This window comes from Aphis gossypii, unplaced genomic scaffold (assembly GCF_020184175.1).
Source record: "Aphis gossypii isolate Hap1 unplaced genomic scaffold, ASM2018417v2 Contig00447, whole genome shotgun sequence".
NCBI classification, from domain to species: Eukaryota; Metazoa; Arthropoda; class Insecta; order Hemiptera; family Aphididae; genus Aphis; species Aphis gossypii.
Window position 1 is genome coordinate 1 of NW_026083109.1, and position 25142 is coordinate 25142.

Consider the following 25142-nt stretch of genomic DNA (forward strand, 5'->3'; position numbering starts at 1 on the left):
ACTGAAATAAAGTATGATGAAGGTTAAACAGAAAATAGGTATGAGTTATAAAGGTAAACATAAAAGTAATAAAAAATAAAAAAGAGAACACTAGCTGAAAAAAAAGGAAAGGTTAAGAAAATCCTAATGGTAAAAGATTGATTTTAACACCAGGTCAGACAGGAGGTGCGATTCTCTAATTCCTATTTTCGCAGGGTTATCAGCTCTCGGTAGTTTAATGTCTGGGAGTGCTAGTGTTTATAATGCAATTCAAAATTCGAAAAAAAAGAAAGGTAGCGGATTGAATTTAATCAATAATGGATCAAGGAAAAAAAACTGATAAAAACGTTACCTGACAGACCACTCACATCTAGAGACATTATAAAATACATTGTAAAGTTTAATATCAATCATTTCCGAGGAGTCTTTTCACGAGATGACTTACCTAAAACACCACGAACAATTGAATGTGGTATATTAAACTTAGACGTATCTTCAGGTGATGGAAGTCATTGGGTAGCGTTTTACAAAATTAAAGATAAGGTTGTATATTTTGATAGCTTCGGTGATTTACCTCCACCAATTGAATTACAAAACTATTTCAAAAGAAACACGATTATATATAACTATTCAAATTATCAAGATTTTAATTCATTTAATTGTGGACATTTATGTCTTAATTTTTTACAATGCAAGAATCAGTTACTTTAAGTTTATCTGGTAATACAACCACATTATCTGTACATTATTGTCCACCAATTGATGTATACGATGACTCGGAAATTGCTTTGTTAAATTTGCAAACATATAATACATTTGCAAACATAAACAAAACTAATAACAACTTCGAAAATATTTAGAAAACCCCGATCGTTTACTAAATAATAATAAATTTCCAATCTGTTATATCACACTGAAAAAGGGGTGTTACGATATTAAGGATATTAAAAATCAAATTTTGGCCCAAATAGATGACTTTAATAATGATAACGAATACTTTAGAATAAAATCGACAGAGAAAATGACTTTTGATATCGGGATTGATCAAATAGATTTTAGAACGACCATATTCAGTAATGGTATAATACGTTTTAACGTAAAGAACAGTATAGGACCTTTATTGGGGTTTGAAAAAAAAAGTTATGAACCACACAATATGCACATTGAGGGTCATCGATCACAGAAAGTGACAAATTTAATCAGTGTTAACTCAATAAAAGTAATGTGTAATATAGCTCAAGGTTCATTCAACAACCATATGTCAAGTCATTCAATTTATGAGTTTTCCTCTAGTGAGATCATAGGGTCTAAGCTGATTCAAACACCAAATAACCTAATATATTACAAATTAAATAAAACAAATATCGATTCAATAACTATACAATTAGTTGATCAAGATCATAATCCGATAAACAATTTAGGTGAGAAATTAATAATCAATCTACATATTAAACGTTACGGATCTTAATATGGGATTAAAATTTAATATAAGCCCATTACATAAAATAAATCTTGTTAGTCAAAAGACTAAAGCGGTACCGGTAACATCGAATAAAGTAAAAAAAATAACAACGAAAAATAAAACAATTTTAAAGGCTTTAGGTTATAAATTAAAGCAGAATGCCTGAAAGTGATATTTTAGATATAAGTTCGCCGTTTGAAACCGATTCTAAAATTACGAAAATCGAATATCATTCATATACACCGTATACAACTTCATTTAATAATAGCGATGAAATACGTATATCAATTCAACAAACAGATGTTTATCCATATCTGAATGAAAGCTTTATATATTTAGAAGGTCAAGTATCAGATGCTGGAAAAGTAAAACTTACTAATAACGGTTTTCCTATCTCTTTGATCAAATACGACTTGAAATCAATGGAATAGAAGTAGATAGAACACGTGTACTTGTATTACCAGTTCGTTAAAAGGTTATCTATCAGGTACACCTGATAATTATAATTGTTATGAAAATGCTGGTTGGATTTTTAAAAATAGTTCAAACCCAGCAAATAATAATGGAGAATTTAGTACATGCATTCCGTTGAAATATTGGTTAGGTCTATTTGAAGACTTTAAAAAGATATTAGTTAATTCTAGATTAGAACTAATATTAACTCGATGTCATAACGATTTAAACGCTCTAAAGGTAATAACCAGTGCAAGTACAAATTCTGGAAAAGTTGATTTGAATAAAATAGTTTGGAAGGTTCCACATATTACTGTTGATGATGAAGAAAGGTTAAAATTATTAAAACTTATTGAAAAAGAAAAAAGTTTGTTTATCCCGTTCAGATCTTTTGAAACTTTTGAATATCCTGAACTCGGAACCACAAAAAAAGTAGTGTGGAACTTGAAGACAGCATCAAAATTAGAAAAACCACGATTTATCATAATTGGATTACAAAAAGGACGTAAAAATTCGTTAGAAAAAGATTGTAGTATATTTGATCACTGTAATATAACAAACGTTAAAGTATTTCTTAACTTAATAGCTTATCCATATGATAATTTGAATTTAGATTTTATAAAAAATAATTTCACCTTATTATATGATATGTATACATCGTTTCAAGAATCGTACTATGAAAAAAATATACGAAACCCCATATTAAGTCCCTCTACTTTTCTATCGAACGCTCGAATTGTAGTTATCGATACTTCAAAACAGAACGATTCGGCTACAGCATCATCAGTAGATGTTCAATTGGAAATTGAAGCATCGGAATCTCTTACAGGTGTAACTGCTTATTGTTTATTAATTCATGATCGCATTGTTGAATATGTACCTTTTACTAGAGAAGTAAGAAAACTAGTGTGAATAATATTAAAAAACTGATTTATTTAAAATACTTGATGTTAAATACTATTAATTAATTTAAAATAAATAAACAAAATGATAATAAAAAAAAATGTTTTTATTTATTTCAGAAATTTTAACGAAAATGGTTCGTTTAACTAATAACTAATCATGTTTTATTTTCAGTAAAAGTAATAGGGAGATTTTTTATACTGAAAGAAGGACATTCCGCTTTAAACATTTTTCGTGTCCCTATAAAAATGGAACCAAACGCCTCATGGTTTCCCTGAAACAACGTGGGGCGTCTTACTCCATTTTACAGCGGGAATTTCTTACACTGCAAGGGGACAATACTCCTCAAACTTTTTTCATCTCCGCTGAAAAATGGAGCCAGACGCCCCATATTTATACTAATAAATGGTTAGAAAAACCATGGGGCGTCTGGCTCCATTTTACAGCGGGAATTTCTTACACTGCAAGGGGACCATACCCCCTCAAACTTTTTTCACCTTCTCTGAAAAATGGAGCCAGACGCCCCATATTTATACTACTGGCTTCAATAAAGTTTTTTTTCAATAATAATATTTTTAATCTCGTTCCATTGCATAGTTTGGGAGCATTTAAATTTCGCATGAGAATAATAGGCGCACCGATTTTTAAATTAAATTTGTGTGGGGGGAGAGACCTGATGGATTTAATTAATTAAAAAATTCAGTTGGGATATCTATAGCTTCATCTTGATAAGTAAGTGTATCTATGGAAATATAGTTTTTTTTTATCAGCTTTGAACATGAAACGAAATTTTTCGTTTATGATGTTGACGGTGTCATTTTTACGGGCCAAAATTGCACGTTCGCGGAGCCATTCATTGGATTTATTGGAAAGAGAAGACATTTCAGAATAAACTTTGTTGATTAAGTTTATTTGATCAAGAACAAAAATCCAAAATGTAGAATTTATGTGTATCATGCTATCCTCATCATTCTGAAAAGTTCCGTCACCAATTTTCAAATATGTTGTGAGAAGAATTCGGCATTATTATCACCACCAATGTGTACACGCATATTGGTTGTAATATGAAAGATTTTATGTAAGACCAAAGATATGATGACTTTGACAGGCGTTGATTTCAACGTTTTTAGTGCCTTTAGGCACAACTGGCCATATTTGTGTAAAGTCACCAGCAAAAAGAATAACAACTCCGCCCATTGGGCGATCATTATTTTTAAAATCCCTCAACGTTCTATCAAGTGCCTCAGGACCACCTTTATTCGCCATTGTTGATTCATCCCAAACAATCAAACAATAAAACGTGTCTCCCTTAATAATTTACCCAAAGAACTTTGTTTCTTCACACTACAAACTGGGCGTTCGGTAGTCTGAAGATCCAAAGGTAATTTGAAAGCGGAATGTGCTGTCCTGCCATTTTGTAATAATGTTGCTGCTATTCAGGAAGAAGCGACTGCTAATGAAATTATTCTTTCTGCACGTAGCTTTGCAAGCAAGAGATTCAGCATGAAGGTCTTGCCAGTTCCACCAGGAGCATCAAGAAAAATTAATTCTCCAGTATCTTGCAATACGCTTTCTAAAATAGTATTATAAAAAACTTGCTGATCGTTTGTTAACTTCGGCTCATTCTCATGAATATAATTTGAAAGCATACCATAATCATAAGAAGTTTCTGCAATATAAGCCCTATCTGTAAGAAAATTATTATCATTATCATCAGTCAAGGCCGGATTAAGCACCTATTGGGCCCCGGGGCAGAAATATTTTATGGGCCCTTTTGATAAAACATGCTTTACAAAGCCGCTCGCTGCGCTCGCAGAACAATACATTTTTTTTTAACTATTTCACAAATTATCAATTCTATTATAAAATTATAAATTTAAAAGGTATATACAATTTATGCCTATAAACCTACTATTTTAGTATGATAAAAGTAAATACTTCATATTTCATTAATTTAAATACAGATGTTCATAATAAGTTTTATATTTATTAACAATTTACAACAAATATAAAACTAATGTAAATATATAAAACAAAAACAATTTAATTAAATACATTTTTTCTTCTTGCTTTACTTGAAGCCAACTCTCTTAGTACATCATTTAAGTCTAATGATTTTAACAAATCATTCTCTGAATATAAAATCATTTGTATATCTAAGTTTTCTTGGGTTTGACTGGTTCTATACTTATTTTTAACTCTAGTTAATTTAGAAAAAGCTCTCTCAGCCGAGCAATTAGCTACAGGAATTGTCAAATATATTTTTAAAGAAGTAAATATACAAGGAAATACCTCTTCGAGTGATTGATTACTAAACCAGTCAAATAGTTTGGGAATGTCAACTGGATCAAAAGAAGGTTGACAAAGCCTCCAGTATTCTCTAAATTGTACAAGTTCGTTTGGTAAAGTAGAATCTATATCATTTTTATACTTTGAAATAAATGTTGAGACACTCAAATCAATTTTTTCATTAGATTAAAGAGTTAAGTGTGTTATAAATAAAAAATGATCACCAATATATTCATAAGCTGAAATTCTTTTGTTTAATTCTGAAACAAATTTATCAATAATAAATAATTGAGTCTGTACACGAAATTTGTTTTTTCCTTTTAACACTTCTTCATTTTTGCTACCATCAGGGAATTTTTTTCTTTTTTTTCTTTGCTTTTCATCTGAGTAGTAAATAGTAATTTCAGAACTAAGATTAGGTATTTTTTCTTGATAAATTGAATTTGAGTCTCGTACACTTAACACATAAATCTTTAGTGATTTTAACAAGTTGATCGCCTTCATTGTATCACAGTTTGAATGTTGTAATTCAGTTGAAGTTTTGTTACTTATTTCCATGATGTCATTCCAAAGTAATGACATATATCCAGTTTCTCTTTTAACCATTTTCTTCCATAACGATTTAGCATCTATAGTTGTAACATTATTTTCTTCACCATCATACATACTTTTTAACGCAGTCAAAATTTGTTCATAATTTACAACTATTGCTTTACATGCTTCTACATGACAAGACCATCTAGTGTCACTTAAGGATTTAAGTGTAAGAAGTCGCCTAGAATTTTCTTTGACACTATTTTTTTCTTCTTTTTTCAATATGTTAATAAGTATATTCCACCTGTGAGTTGACCCACTAAAGAAGTTATACAATTTATGTACAAAATCAAAAAAATTGACAGCTTCAGTACAACAATTTACACTATTTATTCCAACTAGGTTTAACGAATGAGCTGTACAAGGTATAAACACAGCTAATGGATTTTTATTTTTGACATAAGCTTGAAGCCCTTTAAATTGACCACTCATGTTTGAGGCGTTGTCATAAGATTGACCCCTGATGTTCATAATGTTTAATTTACTTTTTTCAAGAAAGTCATGTAATACCTTATACATAGATTGGCCATGATGATCTTTAATGGGAAAAAATCCTAGAAGTCTTTCTTCCACACCTGTTGACGTGCAGTAACGTAGAACAATGGCCATTAGGTCGACTTTTGTCAAATCCGGAGTTGAATCCATAATTATCGAAAAATATTTACATTTCTTTATTTCACCAATAATACAAGTAGTTAAACTATTTTTCATTATTGTCATTAACTCATTACAAATGGATTTTGAAAGGTATGATGGGTTGCCTTTTCCTTGATTTCCGTACTTTTAAATATGAGCCTTTAAGAAAGGATCATATTCTGAAATAAGTTCTAATAGGCCTAGATAATTTCCATTATGTTGACTATTGAATTTTTCTTCCTTTTAAAGTCTTTTCATTACTTCAAACCAATAATTTGTTTCAGCAGTAATTTGACGACATAAATCTTTATTAACAGAATTGTTGGTATTAGATCATAATAACCACTTATTGATATCATTTCTGTGTTGTTGACTATTTTCATGTTCGCCAATCCGTTCAGATTTTTTCCATTTATCAAAATCACCAGAAATAAAAGGATTCTCTCTATAACTTCCATACAATTTACAAACAAAACAATAAACAGATCCTTGACTAGGTGAATAGAGAAGCCATTTTCTATTACATTTTTGTCCACTAGATAAGGATCGAGTAAACATTGCTAGGGTTAAGTGTCTGTTGAAGTTCTTATCTGAAAAGTCATAATAAATATGTACTAATAACTGACATCTAAACATTCTATTACATTTCACCTTATTAAATAATAAAATAATAATTACACAATAATTTTAAAAAGTGACTAAAATGCTTTAATATAATACAGGTGAATTTAAGTTATTAGAATAAAAACAAGTGGATAAACAAGATAAAAAAATCTATAATTAAAATTCATAGTACCTATACAAGATCATTTAAAATATTAAGTATAAAATACATATTTTATATGCATTAATGTATTAATGCATTATGCAACTATGTTATATCAACAATAGATTAAACTAGTTAAGTTAAAAAATAAACTCCTTAACTTAACTTTAACTTTTTAACTAGTTAAGTACCTTTGAGTATTTGCTTGTATATTAACACATAATTAACCAACACTTAATGATTTTAAATAACTTTTTATAGAATTTTTTAATTACCTGGACGTTTTGAATTTATAAAATCAGAGTTCAAATTTTGAAAATAATCAGGTCCTTTTTCCACACAGCACTCGATAAAATATTTCTGCATGTTTTTTGGCCAGAAAAAGGGATCTTTGTATACATTCCAATCTATACTGTTTAGTTCAGTAGTTGTTTCTTCAATATTAACTTTTACCATATTGTCTAAGAATGAAATACAGCATCAATGTCAAACAATAGCAAAAATGAACTAAAATATGTAATTCGGTACTTAACTTCAATTAATTTTTTTTTCAATTTTACAGTTTGTGCTGATGTCTAACAAATTTTTATATGGCACAATATCACTCTGGCTCTCAGCTGAACCATTGGCTTCTTTATAATTATAATAATATTATGAAAATAACAATTTTAATAAAAAAATAACTAATATATTATATATTTAGGTACCTTCAATTAATTTTTCTTCAATTTCGCAGTTTGTGCTGATGTCTAACAAATTTTCATGCGGCACAATATCACTCTGGCTCTCAGCTGAACCGTTGGCTTCTTTATAATTATAATAATATTGTGAAAATAACAATTTTAATAAAAAATGAACTAATATATATAGGTATTTAGGTACCTTCAATTAATTTTTCTTCAATTCCACAATTTGTGCTGATGTCCAACAAATTTTCTTGTAGCATAGTGTCACTCTGGCTCTCAGCTAAACCATTGGCTTCTTTATCATTATAATAATATTATGAAAATACAATTTTTAATAAAAACTAGTAATTATACCAAATTTGCAAATAAAATACTTATTAAATAAAAATATTTAATTTTTAATACCTAAATAGTTAATAAAAGAGTAGTTTTTTTAGTTCATTCCTTAAAAATTATAGCAATATCAAATATCTCATTCATGTTTATATAAAAGATAATTTCTTTTTCAATAAATGGCCAAGATAAAGGTTCAAAATATCATTGATTTATAAATATATTATATACTAAATTTAGTTTTAAAAATGTTAAGCTCTGAAAATAACATGTATTGATATAGGTATTCCATAATAACTATGATAATTTGAATGCTTTGCACTTACCAGGTCGAATGCATCTAAATAAACTGTTAATTTTTTTATTAGTTAGTAAAATATTTTTTGTTTGCTGCTCTTTCTTCTTTCTTTTCGCTGATTCACTCAAAACTTTAGATTTCATCATTTTAGAAAAGAATATGATTATCCGGTTTTTTTATTTTAATACAATATGAGAAATTGAGAAATAACACTGTACACAGTAGAAATGAGAACTGTAATAATATTTAACCGAAAATGGTAAAAATATCTAATTAAATTAATATTATTAGTTCGTAGTCATTAGTCTCGTATTTGCAGTAGTTTTATAAAATGATACTAGATCGTCTAAAATAATATATCATAAGCATTTCGGGTTGCTATAAATAACTTAAATGCGTTGAGATAAGATATTATACAATACTAGAGCCCAGATTTCCCGTATTTCACTAATACTGGCAGTATTACCCACAGACTTGTATATTATATGTCTATGGTATTACCAGATATAAATGACATTATTACATATTGATGATATTATTAATTATATCAATGAAAGTATTAAATAACAGTAAAATGCGTCTTTTCTACCATAGTGATTTTGTAGGTATTTACTATTTACTTATTTTTATCGATTAAAAAAATTATTTTTAAAATACAGAAAAACTATTTTTTTAGATTGCTGAAAAATGTGTATCGGCTTAAAATTATTTGGGCCCCCTTTCACTTGGGTACTCGAGAGGGCCCCGGGGCTGCGGCCCCGACTAGACCCCCCCTTAATACGGCCTTGTCATCAGTTCGTAACAGTGATTCCATGTTAAAATCACACAGCTTCTTTCCAGATATTTTCAAAAGATAATGTTCTATTAATATTTAAGTATTATTCAAAATATATGGAGTGACAGCTAAATCGCAATTTATAGAACTATGCATTTCTTGCTGTAAAATATCTAATGACATTTTATTTTTGTGATTTTCCCACAGTTCTGTTAAATTAGTAATGTGGCTAAATGCTATCATAGTAACAAAATATTCTCTTAGATTCGACACTGATTTAAAGCAGCTTCTTCGAGAGTAGAATTCCAATGACTTTCATCTTGTAACAGATCAAGCGCTTTGCCAGCTCTTTGAAATGTAGGGTGGATAACGTCATCAACAGTTTTTAAATCTAAAAATAAAGTTGGTCCACGGACGTGAAGCAAAAGCATACGTAAATAATAATACTCAACATTACTTGGATGAATAATGTATACTTGACCGAGCACATTAGATTTCTTGACTCCAGGGTATTCTACAATTGGCTCTCTTTGTTTTATTCTATTGAAACGATTATTAGTAAAAGTGTAGTAAGATGGAACTTCAATATAAAGCAATGTTTTTGCGAATTCGTCATGGGAGCAAAGTTCAAAAAAAACCATAAGAGTGGTGTTTCTAACATTTTCAAGTCTTTCGCGAGCATTTTGATCAGTGAAATAGACGCTTTTGCCATTTTCAAGGTGTATTGAAAGTTGAAAAATTGTGAAAAAATGTGACCATGCGATTATCGGATTTCCTAAGCTGAAAAGTTTGCCCGCCATCATCAGGTAATCGAAGACGATATTTTAGATAAACATCATGTTCGGATTATGTCGTAATAGTAAACAGTTTCGGAAAATCTTTTGAACATTTTCCGTTTTGCATACATTTTTTTTGTATTGATTTAATACGCGGTGGGTCCATCCATAGTATATGATCAAGTTTTCCATTAGCAACGAAAACGATATGAACTATCACGTCGCGCAACGGTGATAGGGAAGGGGAAATTTGGGCGGCCACGTCTAGCCACCGTCCACTGCCGTACCGCAAACCTCACCCACTAAATCTACGTAACAGGTCATTATTTATGATAATTGATAACTCCTTTGTTAAGTTAGAAAATCGATCAAATGCCATAAACCTTCTCCGCAATGAGCTCTTCAATTTAAAAAAAAAAATCATAACGATCGGTTCTGTAGTTTCCGAGAACATATCACTCAAAGATTTTCATTTTCACATTTATATATTAGATATACTAGCCGACCCCGTGCACTTTGTTGCCCATTAAAAATTCCAATTTTATTATAAGATTCGAATTTTGATTAATTTGTTATTTAATATTCGGTTTAACGGTGTTCAAATATTAGACATTTTCATTGACCATTTTGATTTTCAAAAAACTTGTGCAAGCCCCACTTTAAAATGCTTTCTTATTGCACACTAAATTTGTGGTACGATTTTACGAATGTACCGTGTAAATTGCAAGCATTAATCTATCATTGTTCAGGCTCTACATTAATCAGTCAGTGAATTAGTCAAGTAATAATATTATAGTCATTCTGTTTGGCGTTGCCCGTGAGACTCTCTTATGATAATGCGAGCAGTATATTATCATGTTAAGCGACCAATAAGAATCATTATAAAAAATGTTTCAAAAACGGGTAAAATAAATAATAATAATAAACATTGTCACCATGGTAGTAATCATCGGTATTTTATTTATTTTTTTTTTTAATTTTCCGTGCAACTTTCTTAACTATTTCTTACATAAGAATCTTGCCTAGATAATTACGAATACAACAAAAAAAGAATTAGCGAAATCGGTTCAGCTGTTCTCAATTGATGAATTTTTATACATTTTTGGCTCCATTTATATAATATACTAGCTGACCCCGTACACTTCGTTGCCCGTTAAAAATGCCAATTCTATATAATATGATTCGAATTTTGATTAATTTGTTATTTAATATTCGGTTTAACGGTGTTCAAAACTTAGACATTTTCATTGACCGTTTTGATTCTCAAAAATTTTGTAAAACCACCACTTTAATATGCGAATTTTGTAAAATGCTTTCTTATTGCACACTAAATTTGTGGTACGATTTTACGAATGTACCGTGTAAATTGCAAGCATTAATCTATCATTGTTCAGGCTCTACATTAATCAGTCAGTGAATTAGTCAAGTAATAATATTATAGTCATTCTGTTTGGCGTTGCCCGTGAGACTCTCTTATGATAATGCGAGCAGTATATTATCATGTTAAGCGACCAATAAGAATCATTATAAAAAATGTTTCAAAAACGGGTAAAATAAATAATAATAATAAACAATTGTCACCATGGTAGTAATCATCGGTATTTTATTTATTTTTTTTTTTAATTTTCCGTGCAACTTTCTTAACTATTTCTTACATAAGAATCTTGCCTAGATAATTACGAATACAACAAAAAAAGAATTAGCGAAATCGGTTCAGCTGTTCTCAATTGATGAATTTTTATACATTTTTGGCTCCATTTATATAATATACTAGCTGACCCCGTACACTTCGTTGCCCGTTAAAAATGCCAATTCTATATAATATGATTCGAATTTTGATTAATTTGTTATTTAATATTCGGTTTAACGGTGTTCAAAACTTAGACATTTTCATTGACCGTTTTGATTCTCAAAAATTTTGTAAAACCACCACTTTAATATGCGAATTTTGTAAAATGCTTTCTTATTGCACACTAAATTTGTGGTACAATTTTACGAATGTACCGTGTAAATTGTAAGCATCGATCTATCATTGTTCAGGCTCTACGTTTATTAGTCAGTGAGTTACTCAAGTCATAATAATATAGTCATTCTGCTTGCCGTAGCCGTGAGACTCTCTTATGATTATGCGAGCAGTATATTATCATGTAGGCAATCCACACATGGTGGATTGCGGACCCCGCGAGATGTGTACGTAAGCATAAAATTTCTAACATTTAAGTTTCAAAATTATATCATTTTTTTATTTTACTACGGTGGGTAAAATACAATAATGTGCAATCTCGTGGTTTTTATATTGTTGCCTGTTGGTAAAACAATAAAACTTGATATAACTTGTTATGTTAGTTTATTGCTGTGAATTTGAAATTTACTGTAGACATTGACTTATTTTGCTAATTCTTATTTTTGTTATTAGTTATTACGATTTTAACAAAATATAACAACAGGTCTATAATTATTATATTCAATCATAATCAATAGTGACCTTAATATAGTTTATTTTTTTGCTGGACTGCAGTGACAGTTGTTGTTGTTTTTTTTACATCCAGATTCCGAAGTTTTCTGGTGGATTTTCCTAAAATTGTACTACATAAGCACCTTCTCTTGCGACCAATAGGAGCGAATCATCAGTGAAAAATGTTACAAAAACGTGGAAAATAAATAATAATAACAAAAAAATTGTTACCATGATTACCGAAAATAAAATAGTAATAATAATAATAATAATAATAATAATAGTAATAGTAGTCATCGGTATTTTTTATTTTTCATTGTATTTTTTTTATTTTCCGTGCAATTTTCTTAACTTTTTCTTACATAAGAACCTTCTCCTGGAAATTACGACCCAAACAAAATAAGAATGAGCGAAATCGATCCAGCCGTTCTCAATTGATGAATGTTATACATTTTTGTCTCTATTTTTATGTATATAAAGATAGAAGATAGATAGATTATTGTAAACTAAAAAAAAATTCACTCAACAAATTTCAAATTTCCAAACTAAAATAACTATAGAAACCATAGATTATATTGATTGTACATCGAGCTGATGTTTAAATCATGAACTACTACACAGGACTGGACACTATTGGTAGGAGGAGAGCAGGGAGTCGTCCACAAAGTTGTACATATTCGGTACACATGCGACACAACGCCATCTGTGAGATAAGAAATATTTTGTTATATAAAATACCGCCTTTTTTTAAATTGCATAGATTATCTAAATAATATTAATATGATCTTTAAAATTTTAAACACATTTTTGTAGATTTGTTCAGGTGTTCATTTTTTTAGAAGCAGTTTACTTGTATCCAAGGTAGTATTAAAATAGCTTTACGTTGTGGTATTGTACTAACAATGATATTGGTTTTTTTTACATTTCTTTATTGTCTTAAGCCGAACAGTTTTTTAAATAGATTGTTTACATTAGGTATAGTTGAAACCATAAGTGTGTATACGAGGATAGCATATAATTGTAGTACTAATTGATTGTACAGTGTACACTTTGTTATAACTTTTTAATAATCTTATTATAGCCATGTTTAACTTTAAAAAATAAATATATATATATATATATATATATGTATAATATATATCAACTTGTGTTTGTTTATTTCATCAGTGTTTCCTTTCTAAATTAGTGTTCAGTATCTTAAACTGTTCACTCTTTAAGCAGTAATTATATTCTGATAATATTCTATAAATAGTATCATTATTATATTGAACTGTGTTGTTAATAATTGTTTTTCAAAAATTAAAAAGTAAAATTTAACTTGAGTAAAATTGTAAAAATAAATATGGGTCGTAAATGTAGTGTGAAATTGTGTGAAAGTAATAAGACTACTGAACACACAACTTTATTTGCAATTCCAAAAAATCAAATATTACATGAAAAATGGACAAGTATTGTTAACTCTTGGAATTGCAACAATACTAAAGTAAAGTATTTATGCCATAAACATTTTGAAGATAATGATATTAACAAAACATTTGACAGTTTCACTATAGAAGATAATCAGGTACTCATTTACGCATCAATAAATTAATTCAGCTCACATTTTCATTGAAGTTGGGTGGGTTTGATCAATTCATAAATCAATTATAAACATTTTTCATTATATTTTATTTTAAAATTAAATTTTAATTAGTGTAACTTACTATACAACATTTTTTAGCCTTGGGCAAAAAGAACAAAATTTACATTAAAACTTGGTGCTTTACCTAAGATTTTTATTCGTCGAATGTACCACATTGTCGCAAAACATTAAAATGGTCTGAAGATGAACTTATACTCAATAAAAATGTAGACATGGTGGACTTAAAGTAATTTTTTTTTTTATTTTAAAAGCCACTAGTATAAACTATGATAGCTTGACAATTACACAGTAAAAAATAAAACAATATAAAAAATTTGAGATTAACAAAAGTTTAAATAATACTATATACTATATAATGAAGCCAGCCTCCTGTATAAAGACAGTTATTATTAAGATGGCTGTTACAGAATTGGAATTTAGGATGGAAAAAAGATTGATGGGAATATTAAGAGCAGGGGCGTATTTAGGGTTGTAAACAGGGGGGGGGGCTAAATCCCTATGAAAATTACAAACAAAATTCTTACTTTTAGTTATAAACTATATTTTAAAATAAATAATAAACTATAGATTTAAAATATAGTAATACAAATTACATTACATAATATTACAATTTTAATTTTCTTGGCTTTTTAGCAAACTCGTCAAGAACTTTTTCTTTGTTTAAGTTCTTCAGTAAATCTTTTTCAATGTTTAGTATTGCCAAATTATCAAAACGATTTTGTTCCATTCTAGATCTCAGCCAGGTTTTGATTCTCCTCATAGCAGAAAAGGAACGCTCACAAGTAGCTGTAGTAACCGGTAATATTAATGCTACTTTTAACATTTTTCTTAAATTTGGCAGTACTGATTCATTAGCAATGTTTATTAGTTCATCAAAATCCCATTCTTCTTTTGATATGCAATTTTTGGCTACCATCATTTCTGCTTTTAGTAGATTAGAATCAATTTTAAGTAACTTCTGATAGTGGTTAATAAAAGGGTCAGAGTCAATAGTATTTAATTTTAAGAAACTATCAAGAGCATTCGCAATAGATATACTTTCACTTGAAAATCTGTTATTTAATCCTTGAATTATACTATCTAGAATCTCATAATATGAGTGACTTCTCCAATGTGCTTCTGGTGTTTCACTTTTTTCTTCAAACTGATCTTTTCCCACTGTAGATGTAATAATACTATCCTTAAGTAAAGAATTTTCAAAAACTTTTCTTTTTTTTTTTGAATTGGATGGAGTATCTAGACTAATTTCAAAATTTTCTGAAAATTCTGTCAATGCATCCCACAAACATTGAAATGATTGTTCGTTTCGTTTATCCTCTAATGTTTTAGTAACACTTTTTATTATTTCAAAAGCTTTACCCAAAGTCATAGACTTACTTTGGAGATTATTGCTCAAAATGTTTATATACTTAAGTACTTCATGAAAAATGAAAAGGTTAACAACAAAATGGCCCTTTTTTAGGTTATTTAAGATTCCACTAGCTTCAACACAATTAAAATCATTATTTTCTTCAACTTCAGTATCTAAAACTTCTAGAATAGAACCATAATATTGTTTTACCATATCACAATTTTCAAAACGACATGCCCACCTTGTATCACTTATCTGCATAATTTCTCTTGGTTTAATGCCTAATTGTTTTTGTATATTTATTAGTTTGTTATGAGAAGATGGTCTAGAAAAATGAATATACAAGGACTCTAGTGTATTAAAAAATAAAACTGAGCTTTTAACATGTTTACACATTCCTACTATAACTAAATTTAGTTTATGTGCAACACAATGGAAAAAAATTGCTTCTGGATGAAATTCTCTAATTTTTTTTTGAACTCCATTTATATGGCCTGCCATTACACTAGCGCCATCGTACGATTGACCTATCATAGGCACTTGATCAATATTTAGAGTTTTTAAACTTTCAAGTATGGTATTTGAAATACCAGCAGCAGATCTTGATGTAGAGCATAAAACAAAAGACAAAAACCGTTCTTGAACCACCATTCCTTTTGTGTATCTTACACAGATAGTAAGTTGTTCTTCTTTAAATGACCTGGCTTCATCGCACATTAAAGCATACATTCCACATTCTGTTACTTCTTGTACTATTTGTGACCTCACCAAGCCAGCTGTTATACTTATTAAATCATTTTGAATTAACCCTTTCAGTCCCGAATTTTTTTTTTTAGGTAAAAAAATTTTTTCTTCATATTTTTATTTTATATATTCTATAAATAAGTTACTATTAAAATTTTAAATTTTTCGCACTACCCCTTCCCAAAAAATTTGTGATGTACATTATAATGTACAATGGGACTAGCCGTCATAAAAAATAAAAAAAAAATTATTATTACAAATGTATATTTATAAATTTAAAAATTAAAACAATACCTTATAACAGTCATTAAAAATTAAAATAATACCTTATAACAGTCATTAGAAATTAAAATAATAGCTTATACCTCATAGCTATTAAAAATATAAAGTAAAATAAAATATCAAATACAAAGTTAATTGTGAAAATCAAAAAAACAGTTATTTTTTGACGTAAAACATAAATGAACGTTACATTTTACACAATTTACGTGTGTTCTTCCTTTGCAACCTTCATATTTACATCGCGTGGCTTCTTTTCTTCCATCAAGCTGTGGTAAGTGACCGATATTGTCATGCTGAATACTTGTTAAAGGACGCGAGTCTATTTTTTTTTTTTTTCAAGCGGTGAAAATAATTTTTCTTGAAGATTCGGGGATATGCGTGACGACGGGCGTCCTACTTTTCTCGAAGGCGTAATTACAGTTTTTCCCAAAAGTATCAATTCTTTAGCCAATCTCATCCTAAATCCAAGTAAATCTAATGTATCTTTCTTTTTGATTTTTAATTGTTTTGCGTCATTGACGTACTCTAACCACGAGTTACTTACTGCCATTTCAAACGCGTGGCTAACCATTCTGAGTGTCCATTTTTTTGATTTTATGAAACATCGATATAAGCTTACGAGCTGATCATGTTTATCTACACCACCCATCGTATTATTATAATGACCTACTATTTCCGGTTGGTCGATGTAGACATATTTTTTGTTTATTCTGTCCCACCTTTTTATTGTATCAACTTTTCCTGAGGCCACAACATTTGAACATAAATTTATGGGTTTATTGTCATACCATTTTACTAGTCCTAAATTTACGTCAGGAATGTCTGAACTTATTTCAAATGTTGTCCCCCTACCCATTTTTTTCATTTCTTTATCCGACAAAAATGGTGGATTGTTGAAACGATTCGTACGTATTGTACCAGTTGCGTAAATTTGTTTTTTTTGCAAAGTGTAAAATAAATTGAACGATGTAAAAAAATTGTCCATAGTCAAATAATGACAATTTGGCTTCAGATTTTCCGTTAAACTTATAACAACTGCACCACCTACACCAAAAGTTTTTTTTAAATCATCGTCGACTTCGATCATATTTCCTTGGTATAAAATTAAATTATATACTAAGCCACTTTGGCCGCATAATAGGTATGTTTTTATTCCCCAAGGATTTGGTTTACCTCGAATATACTGCTTTATCGATAAATGTCCCTTGAATGGAATCATTTGTTCATCAACCGATAAGTTTCTCTCTACTGGTATTTCTGAACATCTTTTTTTAATTATTTCAAAAAGAGGACGAATTTTAAAAAATTTATCATTGTTGTTTTTCGGAATCTCCATATTGTCTACAACGTGAAAATGTGTACGAAGACTAAAAAATCGGTTTCTGGGCATAGTTTCGGCAACTAAATTTATATAGGTATCTTTTTCCCAATACATGCGTACTCTAGGCATCTTCAAAGCACCCATAACCATATGTATTGCAATAAAGTCTCTAATTTCAGACGAAGTAGTAGGTTTGAATCGTGTGGAATTTTGTTGAGTAGCGTATAAATTAGTAAAATAGGCCATTTTATCAAATTCTTTATCATCAAAGTATTTTGAAAAATAATATATAGGATCATACAAATAGGTTGGTGGTTCGGCTTCATTTAAATCATTTAAATTAATTGTAGGTGGGGTAAATGGTTTTTGCTGCCATTTAATTTGGTTTTTTTGTAAAGTGAAATATTTCGAATTACTAATAGAGTCAACGTTACCATTTTCCTCAATGTCTTCCGAATCGGATAAAACGAAATCCTCTTCTTCGTCAAACTCGGCTAGTGATTTATCAATTTCTTCCACATTTTCGTCAACATCACTGTCTTCTAAACCACTGAAATCCGACATGTCTGCATCGATTAACTCGACTAATTCACGGTCCGTTAGGTTTTTACTCATTATAGAAATGTTTTATTTACTTATTGTTATAAAAAAATGAATTTGTAACTATTTGTGTAAAGTACGTACATGTAAACAAAAATGTATATTAAGTATGTTGCGTAACGACTAACGACAAATACGTTCTGTACGAACTGCCAATAATATAATCGCATCATCGTTATCATCGTGAGACGGCGAGTCCCGATGTACATTGCAATGTACATACATAGTATAGTATTCTATTTTTAAACTATTGATTGTATTGAAACGAAATTTGAAAAACAAATAAAGCAGTGTGTCAAGAACACAAAAAAAAATTTCCAAGATGTTGGTGTTATCAGAATAATATTTATCAAAAAAAAATGTTATGGTAAAATGTACGACAAACTATTCCAATTTTTTCTGCTTATAAACTTAATTGTAGACAGTTGGTAACAGTGCTATAATAAATATATACCTATATTCGAACTCTCCGTATCATAACAAATTCATCGAAGTCAATACCATGTGTTTAACTCTTATCATTTAAAAATTAAAAATGATTGAAAAGTATGTACATTGTAATGTACAAGGGGACTGAAAGGGTTAAAGGACATGTGTAATTAAAATATGATGTTTCCATTTTACTAGCAAATGATGGATTATAAGTTGCTAACATACAGCATATTTCTTTGAAATTACCTTGATTAAGTGATTCTTTGTTTTCAATATGACCTCTGAAGCTTAAGCCCTGATGTGCTAAAAAAAAAACTGCATCAATTATCATGAGCATGTATTTTCGATTCTTTTCGACTTCTTCTTTGTAAGCACTAGACATTTGTACATGTACATTACCAGTTTTTTTAGTATTCTGATAATCTTTATATTTTGCCAAACTAAAAAGATGATATAAACTCTTGCTATGCTTATTTAATTTTTTCTGAAATTTTTTTCCAATCTTTAAAACCACTTTTAGTGAAAACTTCTTCAGAATTTGAGCCAGCACCAAAGTTACGGCAATAAAAACAAAAGACTAAATCTTTGTTTTGGCTGTATTCTATCCATGTATACTCTTTGTAGTATTTAGATGAAAATGAACGGTTTTGCTTACCAAATAGTTTTTTTTGGAAATGACACAAGTAAAGGTTGATGTGGTTGACTGTCTTTATCAGCAAGTTCCAACTCAATGTCACCATTGTTGCTTGTAACTAATTAAAATAGTTATAAAATAATTAACTCATGTGATAAGTGATGGTATCAGTCTTAATTAGAGAATATCTAATTATAGAATATGCGTCATTTCGACGCGGCAATCTTGACGCGCGTCAAATGGACGCGGCCATTCGGACGAACGACAATTGGACGCATACGTCATTTCGACGAATGCAATTTTGACGCCACCACTTTTAGGCGCAAGTCAATTTTGACGCAAAACAAAAATATAATTTTTTACTTATTATAATATTAAGTAAAATAATACGACATTTGTTTACTGCTCGATAGTCTTTCAATTATTTTTGGAGTTCTTATTAATTAACAATAAATATAAGTTTGAATTTGCTTCATAATATTGAGCCACATAAGTATAGGTTAAAAAAAATAGTTTATAAAAATAAAATATTTATAACATACATAAGTATTAGCCAATTTCAACGTAAAAACTTGGTATCTGTATATCTGTAATCTGAATCCTGGACGAAAATACTCTTTTACCAATTACGGTCATATATTAAATCTTTATACTGTAGTTTGTTAATCTATATGGTCACATAAATGGTACACATTTTATCATTATCTTAATATTACGGTTTGCCGTTCAATTATACCTGTACATTAATACATGGGTGCGGTAGTGTGCTTGATATCGTGCAGTGAGTCGTACGCTTTTAAAACTTATCAACTACCTATACCTACATCTGTTAGTGTGCTTCATATATTATTTTAACTTGTAAATTAAAAAAAAAAATTATAACATGCCATTGGAGTTTATAAAAAGCCAACGGGGAAAAGATCTCCTTGTTCATGGTGGATTTGTTTATAAAAAAGATAGAGAAGGTAAAGAACAAACGTCGTATTAATATTATAATAAGTAAAAAATTATATTTTTGTCAAGATTGCCGCGTCGAAATGACGGAGCACCCTAATTATAGCAGAAATTATTAAAATTTAACATTTGTTACCATCATTATTTGGATCATTTGGTTCATCTGGTTCATCTTCATTATTATTAGGATTAGGAATAAGTACATTTGGTTGTTCTGAACGTTTAAGCCAATTTTTTAACCTAATCAAACAAATATATAGGTACTAATTACAATATTATTACTTTTTAAATAATACAATTAATACAGTAAACATAAGATTATTAAGATTATCTTATATTTTTATTATAAAATTATTAAAATTGCATATTATAAACATAAATATATTAAATATAAAATACTAGTACTTACATTGTTAATATGCGAAAATGAAGTTATTCAAAAACGTTTTTATTAATACACATAAAAAATATTCATTCGTACACAATACGTTAAAACATAATATCACAACTATTGAATTAATAGTTCTTATCATTTTATCAGTATTATCACCACGGTCTTAGATTAATCACCATGATCAATAGCGTGTTTTCGCGCTTAGCCAAATATTATATGATAGATAAGAGATATAGAATTTTTCGGAAGTAGTGGAAGCCGGTGATAAAAATCACGGTCAGCCACTGATCTCAGTGCGGAGTGCGGACAGCCAAGATTTCTTTACATGCCAAATTGTGGAATAGTAGTACGTGCGCAGCTCGGAACGCAAATGCGTCTTAATAAGAACATACCTATATACTTAGCTATGGTTTCAAGTAACTGATAATATTTATTCTATTTTATTCTTTTTAATTGAAATATTATTGTATTGGTTATAACTGGAGTTATTACACTAGTTAAAATTTGCAGAATATAAATACATTTTTTGGTATAACTAAAATTGGTTGGGAGGGCTATTCTAGCAACTTGGGGGGGCTTAGCCCCCCCCAGCCCCCCTTTAAATACGCCCCTGATTAAAAGACATAAGAGAGTTGAAGAGAATTAGTCTTTTAGATCGGAGAGCCGGGCAATTAAATAAAATATGAAGAAGGTCGCATATATACTTGTACGCGCCCAATAATAAATGTACTGACCGCAATAATAATATTATAACACCTAACCTTGACCTAACGCCTCGAATCGCACGGATAGGCAACTCTATGTGCGCGACGACACCAAGGAACGGGAATGGAGTAATTAACAACTATGGGAATTAGGATGATGCAGTTTAGTTATAGGGGGGGGGTCTCTGTGATCGATCCGGTCTGGTGCAATGATCACAGAGAGTACAATTTCGGGACACAACTTAACACTAAACTTAAAACTACTTGACGTCGGTATGTGATGGTCCGCTGAAGACCCGGGCTGAACGCACTCGACGACCTGGGCGGCCTCTCACACAACAGAGTAGTTGCTGGTGGACTTACGCGACGACAATACCGATGATGATACGATGATGGACCAGCGACACACCGTAGTCGGAAGATGCTATGATGTATGAACTGAATGAGGCAATAATGTGGCAAATAAACTTACAAAATGTGTCGTGGTATGAGGGCTTTATTTTGTGTCCTCACAATTTACATATAGGTGATTGTAGATCACCAAAGAATAATAATAATAATAATAATAATAATACACAAGTTCTTGCGCTCAATGCGACTTACAAAAGTATTAAAAAAGGCAACAAACAATTTTTAGAGCAATTACGTACAACGCTGCAATAGCGGAAAAAGAACAACAAACGTACGTACGGCACGTAACGAATACAACAAGAAGACATAGTAAAAAGGGCGTTGGCCGCAGAATAATAACAATAATAATAATAATAATAATAAGTGACATCAGTAATATGAGACAAGATAACAAAATAAAAGAAATATGATATTAAACATCTGCGGAAAAAGGCCGACCAATAATTAAATAATATAATAAGAGACAAAGAGAATAAATATACAGATAACAATACTATTATAATAATTAAACAATTAACATAAAAGACGGAGTGGAGTGCGGGGAAAAAGGAAGATGAGATTGCAAGCGGTGTCGTGGCGCTAACAATACTCGTTTGAATGAAGTGAGCAAAGTGTACAAAGTGGCGAGTCGTTTAGTCCAAGTTTGAAAGAGTGACTAGGTAATAATGAATGTCCTATCCGTAAACGGTTATACTGAACTATATGGGACCTTTGTAAGTTTAAGTTATTAAACCAAGTTTTATTTTTTATATTAGGCGTTATATGTTCTCGAAGCGAACTCAGCAGGTAAGTTATGCCAAAAGGAAGACCATAGGTTAAATTGATAGCGTTTTAAAAATGGGATAAAATCAGAATGTGGTAGAGGTATAAGAGAGGAACTTAAAGTAATTATACTCATAGTAAAAGAATATTGAACCAGATAATTTTTATTAGGCATTGATGAAACACAAATAAACTTAAACCTTGTTTTATACTTAACTATAATACATTCTTTTATTTTATAATACTAGCAGTCCAATAATAAATGAAGACAACCATAATACTAAAAATGAGGAACATTATTCATCAACATCAATAATTGTTCAAGAGATAATAACCATTGTATGAAATATGAATTACCATATTATAATACATTTCAAAATATATCAATAATAAATTATTAAAAGTGTATTATTTATTACAGATATCAACATTTCATGATTTAATCAATGTATTTGAAAGTATTAAGATCCCTATAACTTGGACTTCTTATAAAGAAGAGAATTTCATTTCATTTTGTTGTCTAAAACCAATGATTGAAAAAAATAAAATGATCATTGAAAAACAGATAGTTTTTAATAAGAATCTTGACATTTTATTTTACATCAATGACAAATTATTAAATACTGATCAACATGGTAACACAATATTTTTTTCAAAAATGACAAAATATGACATAGAAGAAGTTATTTAAAATTTCGATCAAAAGAAAATATGCAGAGGGGGCCCTTCCTCAACTTATTTTCCAGGTTTGTAATCGTTAATTTGTATTCAGTGCTTACCTGTAAAAATCAATGATAAATCTTTAATTTTTAACTGAATTTTATTTTATAAAAATTCTTAGGTATTGAAATTAAGTATGGAATAATTTATTTAAATGACATTTGGTATCATAAAAATTGTATGGTTTTAATGAATACACAAAAATCAAGATGTGAGTGGTATGAGCGATTATGTAGCATATTTAGAGCAAAAAACATTATCTTGATAAATGTAAAAAGAAGAAAACTATTAAACGTTTAGGATCCACGCTTACACCAAACAGGAAGAACATGTTATTAGGCATTCAGAAAAAAAAAATTATTTAAAAAAATCAAATCTAAGGTACATATTATAATATGCAATATGCATTTATAGTTTTTTAATATTTTATTTAACAATATTAAATTTAATGGTATAGATTACAATCATCTGAGACGCTTCACTACCCGTGTAGCCTCAATGGTGACAACTTACATTTTAAGAAAGGTCGCCAACCACGAACCGAGGCCCTATTGAGCCGGAGTATCGTGGATTTCTATATATATGAATAATGAATATGAGAAAGGATAGGAGGAAATAATTCAAATCATTTTGTGGAGATATATAAATTTAATTTGGTGCCGAGAAAGCCAACCGGCATAAAACTCGGACTTAAAAAAAAACAATGTGTGAATAATATTAGTGACAGACACTATTAATATAATAATAGCATGAATATAGTTTCCTTTTTATAATTACTAAAAAACCTCATGAGGGGGCCCCGACGCTCGTAGACGTCGAGGGTACACATTACAACCATAATTTATTATATACAATTTTATAGGATAAAGAAAAATGTTGTACTCACATACCGGCCGGATTTAAAAATACATATAATATTAGAAAAAAAAACACCATGCCATTCATCGTGTTGCCCACTCGGCATATCCGCCGGGGAAACGACCATGGATGTTCTACTCCATAATGATGGTGCAGACACCTACGGCAAAAAATGGAGTAAAATACTTGCTGACCATCTAGTCAGCGCTAAGGAACGGGAGTGGCTTTCTTTGTTCATCATTTATCGGCAGTTGCCAGCAGCGGTTATCGTCACGCGTAGGGCTTCGGTTATGATAACGGCGTGAAACGAAATAACGGTAGGCGCGCGGCGTGTCACGCTGGGGGTGCTTTTATTTATTAAAAATGTTTAATGTGCATCCTACGTTACACATCTATAGAAAAATTAAGAAGTCAATTCAGTGGAATTAAAGAAAAAATGAAATTTAAAACCACTGAATCTACAATTAACCAATTAATTAAAAATAGTTTTAATGTTAATGAATCTGAAACTGCTGTGATAAATGAAATAATATCTTCAAGTAAAATTAAAAATCCCGAAGGACGTCGCTATTCAGAAAATTGGTTACTTTTATGTATACTTTTACACATAAGGTAATCAATACTAAATACTTTTAATACAAAAAAGTATATAATAATAGTAACATTACCTATTACCATTTACGAGACCAACAGATATTACCATTGCCATGTGCTAGAACCATTCGTCGCTATCTATCGTTAACAAAAACTGGTTGTGGATTTGATTCAAATTTTTTTTTACTTTTAAAAAAGAAATTATTAACCATTAATGACGAAGAAAAACATGGAATCTTAATTTTTGATGAAATTTCTTTAAGAGAAAGCATAGAAGTCAACACCAATTGTTTAACCTATACCGGATTAGAAGATTTTGGAGAAGATGCAGACA

At 29.8% G+C, this 25142-nt stretch overlaps 5 protein-coding genes across 5 annotated transcripts; all 5 read right to left on the reverse strand.

Moving 5' to 3' along the window:
• Positions 1 to 4233: 4233 nt before the first annotated feature.
• Positions 4234 to 6325, reverse strand: LOC126554209 (zinc finger MYM-type protein 1-like). The gene is made up of 3 exons (XM_050209308.1): positions 5311 to 6325; positions 4873 to 5211; positions 4234 to 4484 (listed from the first exon to the last, which is right to left on the reverse strand). Exons 1-3 carry the CDS (start codon positions 6323 to 6325, stop codon positions 4234 to 4236), a joined length of 1605 nt encoding a protein of 534 aa, XP_050065265.1.
• A 324-nt stretch (positions 6326 to 6649) lies between these two features.
• LOC126554194 (zinc finger MYM-type protein 5-like) lies at positions 6650 to 8028 on the reverse strand. The gene is made up of 3 exons (XM_050209282.1): positions 7965 to 8028; positions 7790 to 7888; positions 6650 to 6906 (listed from the first exon to the last, which is right to left on the reverse strand). Exons 1-3 carry the CDS (start codon positions 8026 to 8028, stop codon positions 6650 to 6652), a joined length of 420 nt encoding a protein of 139 aa, XP_050065239.1.
• A 1406-nt stretch (positions 8029 to 9434) lies between these two features.
• LOC126554195 (uncharacterized) lies at positions 9435 to 9974 on the reverse strand. Its single transcript, XM_050209283.1, has one exon. It carries the CDS (start codon positions 9972 to 9974, stop codon positions 9435 to 9437), a length of 540 nt encoding a protein of 179 aa, XP_050065240.1.
• A 4677-nt stretch (positions 9975 to 14651) lies between these two features.
• On the reverse strand, positions 14652 to 16127 carry LOC126554196 (zinc finger MYM-type protein 1-like). Its single transcript, XM_050209284.1, has one exon. The coding sequence runs from the start codon at positions 16125 to 16127 to the stop codon at positions 14652 to 14654; it is 1476 nt and encodes a 491-aa protein (XP_050065241.1).
• Positions 16128 to 16743: 616 nt separating this feature from the next.
• LOC126554197 (piggyBac transposable element-derived protein 3-like) lies at positions 16744 to 18360 on the reverse strand. Its single transcript, XM_050209285.1, has one exon. It carries the CDS (start codon positions 18358 to 18360, stop codon positions 16744 to 16746), a length of 1617 nt encoding a protein of 538 aa, XP_050065242.1.
• Between the last annotated feature and the right edge of the window lie 6782 nt (positions 18361 to 25142).

Excerpts from the sequence above, each read along its gene's own strand:
- LOC126554197 (XM_050209285.1), bottom strand. The coding sequence starts at position 18,360 with ATGAGTAAAAACCTAACGGACCGTGAATTAGTCGAGTTAATCGATGCA.
- LOC126554209 (XM_050209308.1), bottom strand. The coding sequence starts at position 6,325 with ATGGATTCAACTCCGGATTTGACAAAAGTCGACCTAATGGCCATTGTT. Across the intron at positions 5,212-5,310 it reads TTCAGCTTATGAATATATTG|ATTCTACTTTACCAAACGAA; the intron begins GTGATCATTTTT and ends AAAATGATATAG. Across the intron at positions 4,485-4,872 it reads ACTAAGAGAGTTGGCTTCAA|ATAGGGCTTATATTGCAGAA; the intron begins GTAAAGCAAGAA and ends ATTTTCTTACAG.
- LOC126554196 (XM_050209284.1), bottom strand. The coding sequence starts at position 16,127 with ATGTATGCTTTAATGTGCGATGAAGCCAGGTCATTTAAAGAAGAACAA.
- LOC126554194 (XM_050209282.1), bottom strand. The coding sequence starts at position 8,028 with ATGCTACAAGAAAATTTGTTGGACATCAGCACAAATTGTGGAATTGAA. Across the intron at positions 7,889-7,964 it reads TGAAGAAAAATTAATTGAAG|AAGCCAACGGTTCAGCTGAG; the intron begins GTACCTAAATAC and ends ATAATTATAAAG. Across the intron at positions 6,907-7,789 it reads TGAAGAAAAATTAATTGAAG|ATAAGAACTTCAACAGACAC; the intron begins GTACCTAAATAT and ends ATGACTTTTCAG.
- LOC126554195 (XM_050209283.1), bottom strand. The coding sequence starts at position 9,974 with ATGGCGGGCAAACTTTTCAGCTTAGGAAATCCGATAATCGCATGGTCA.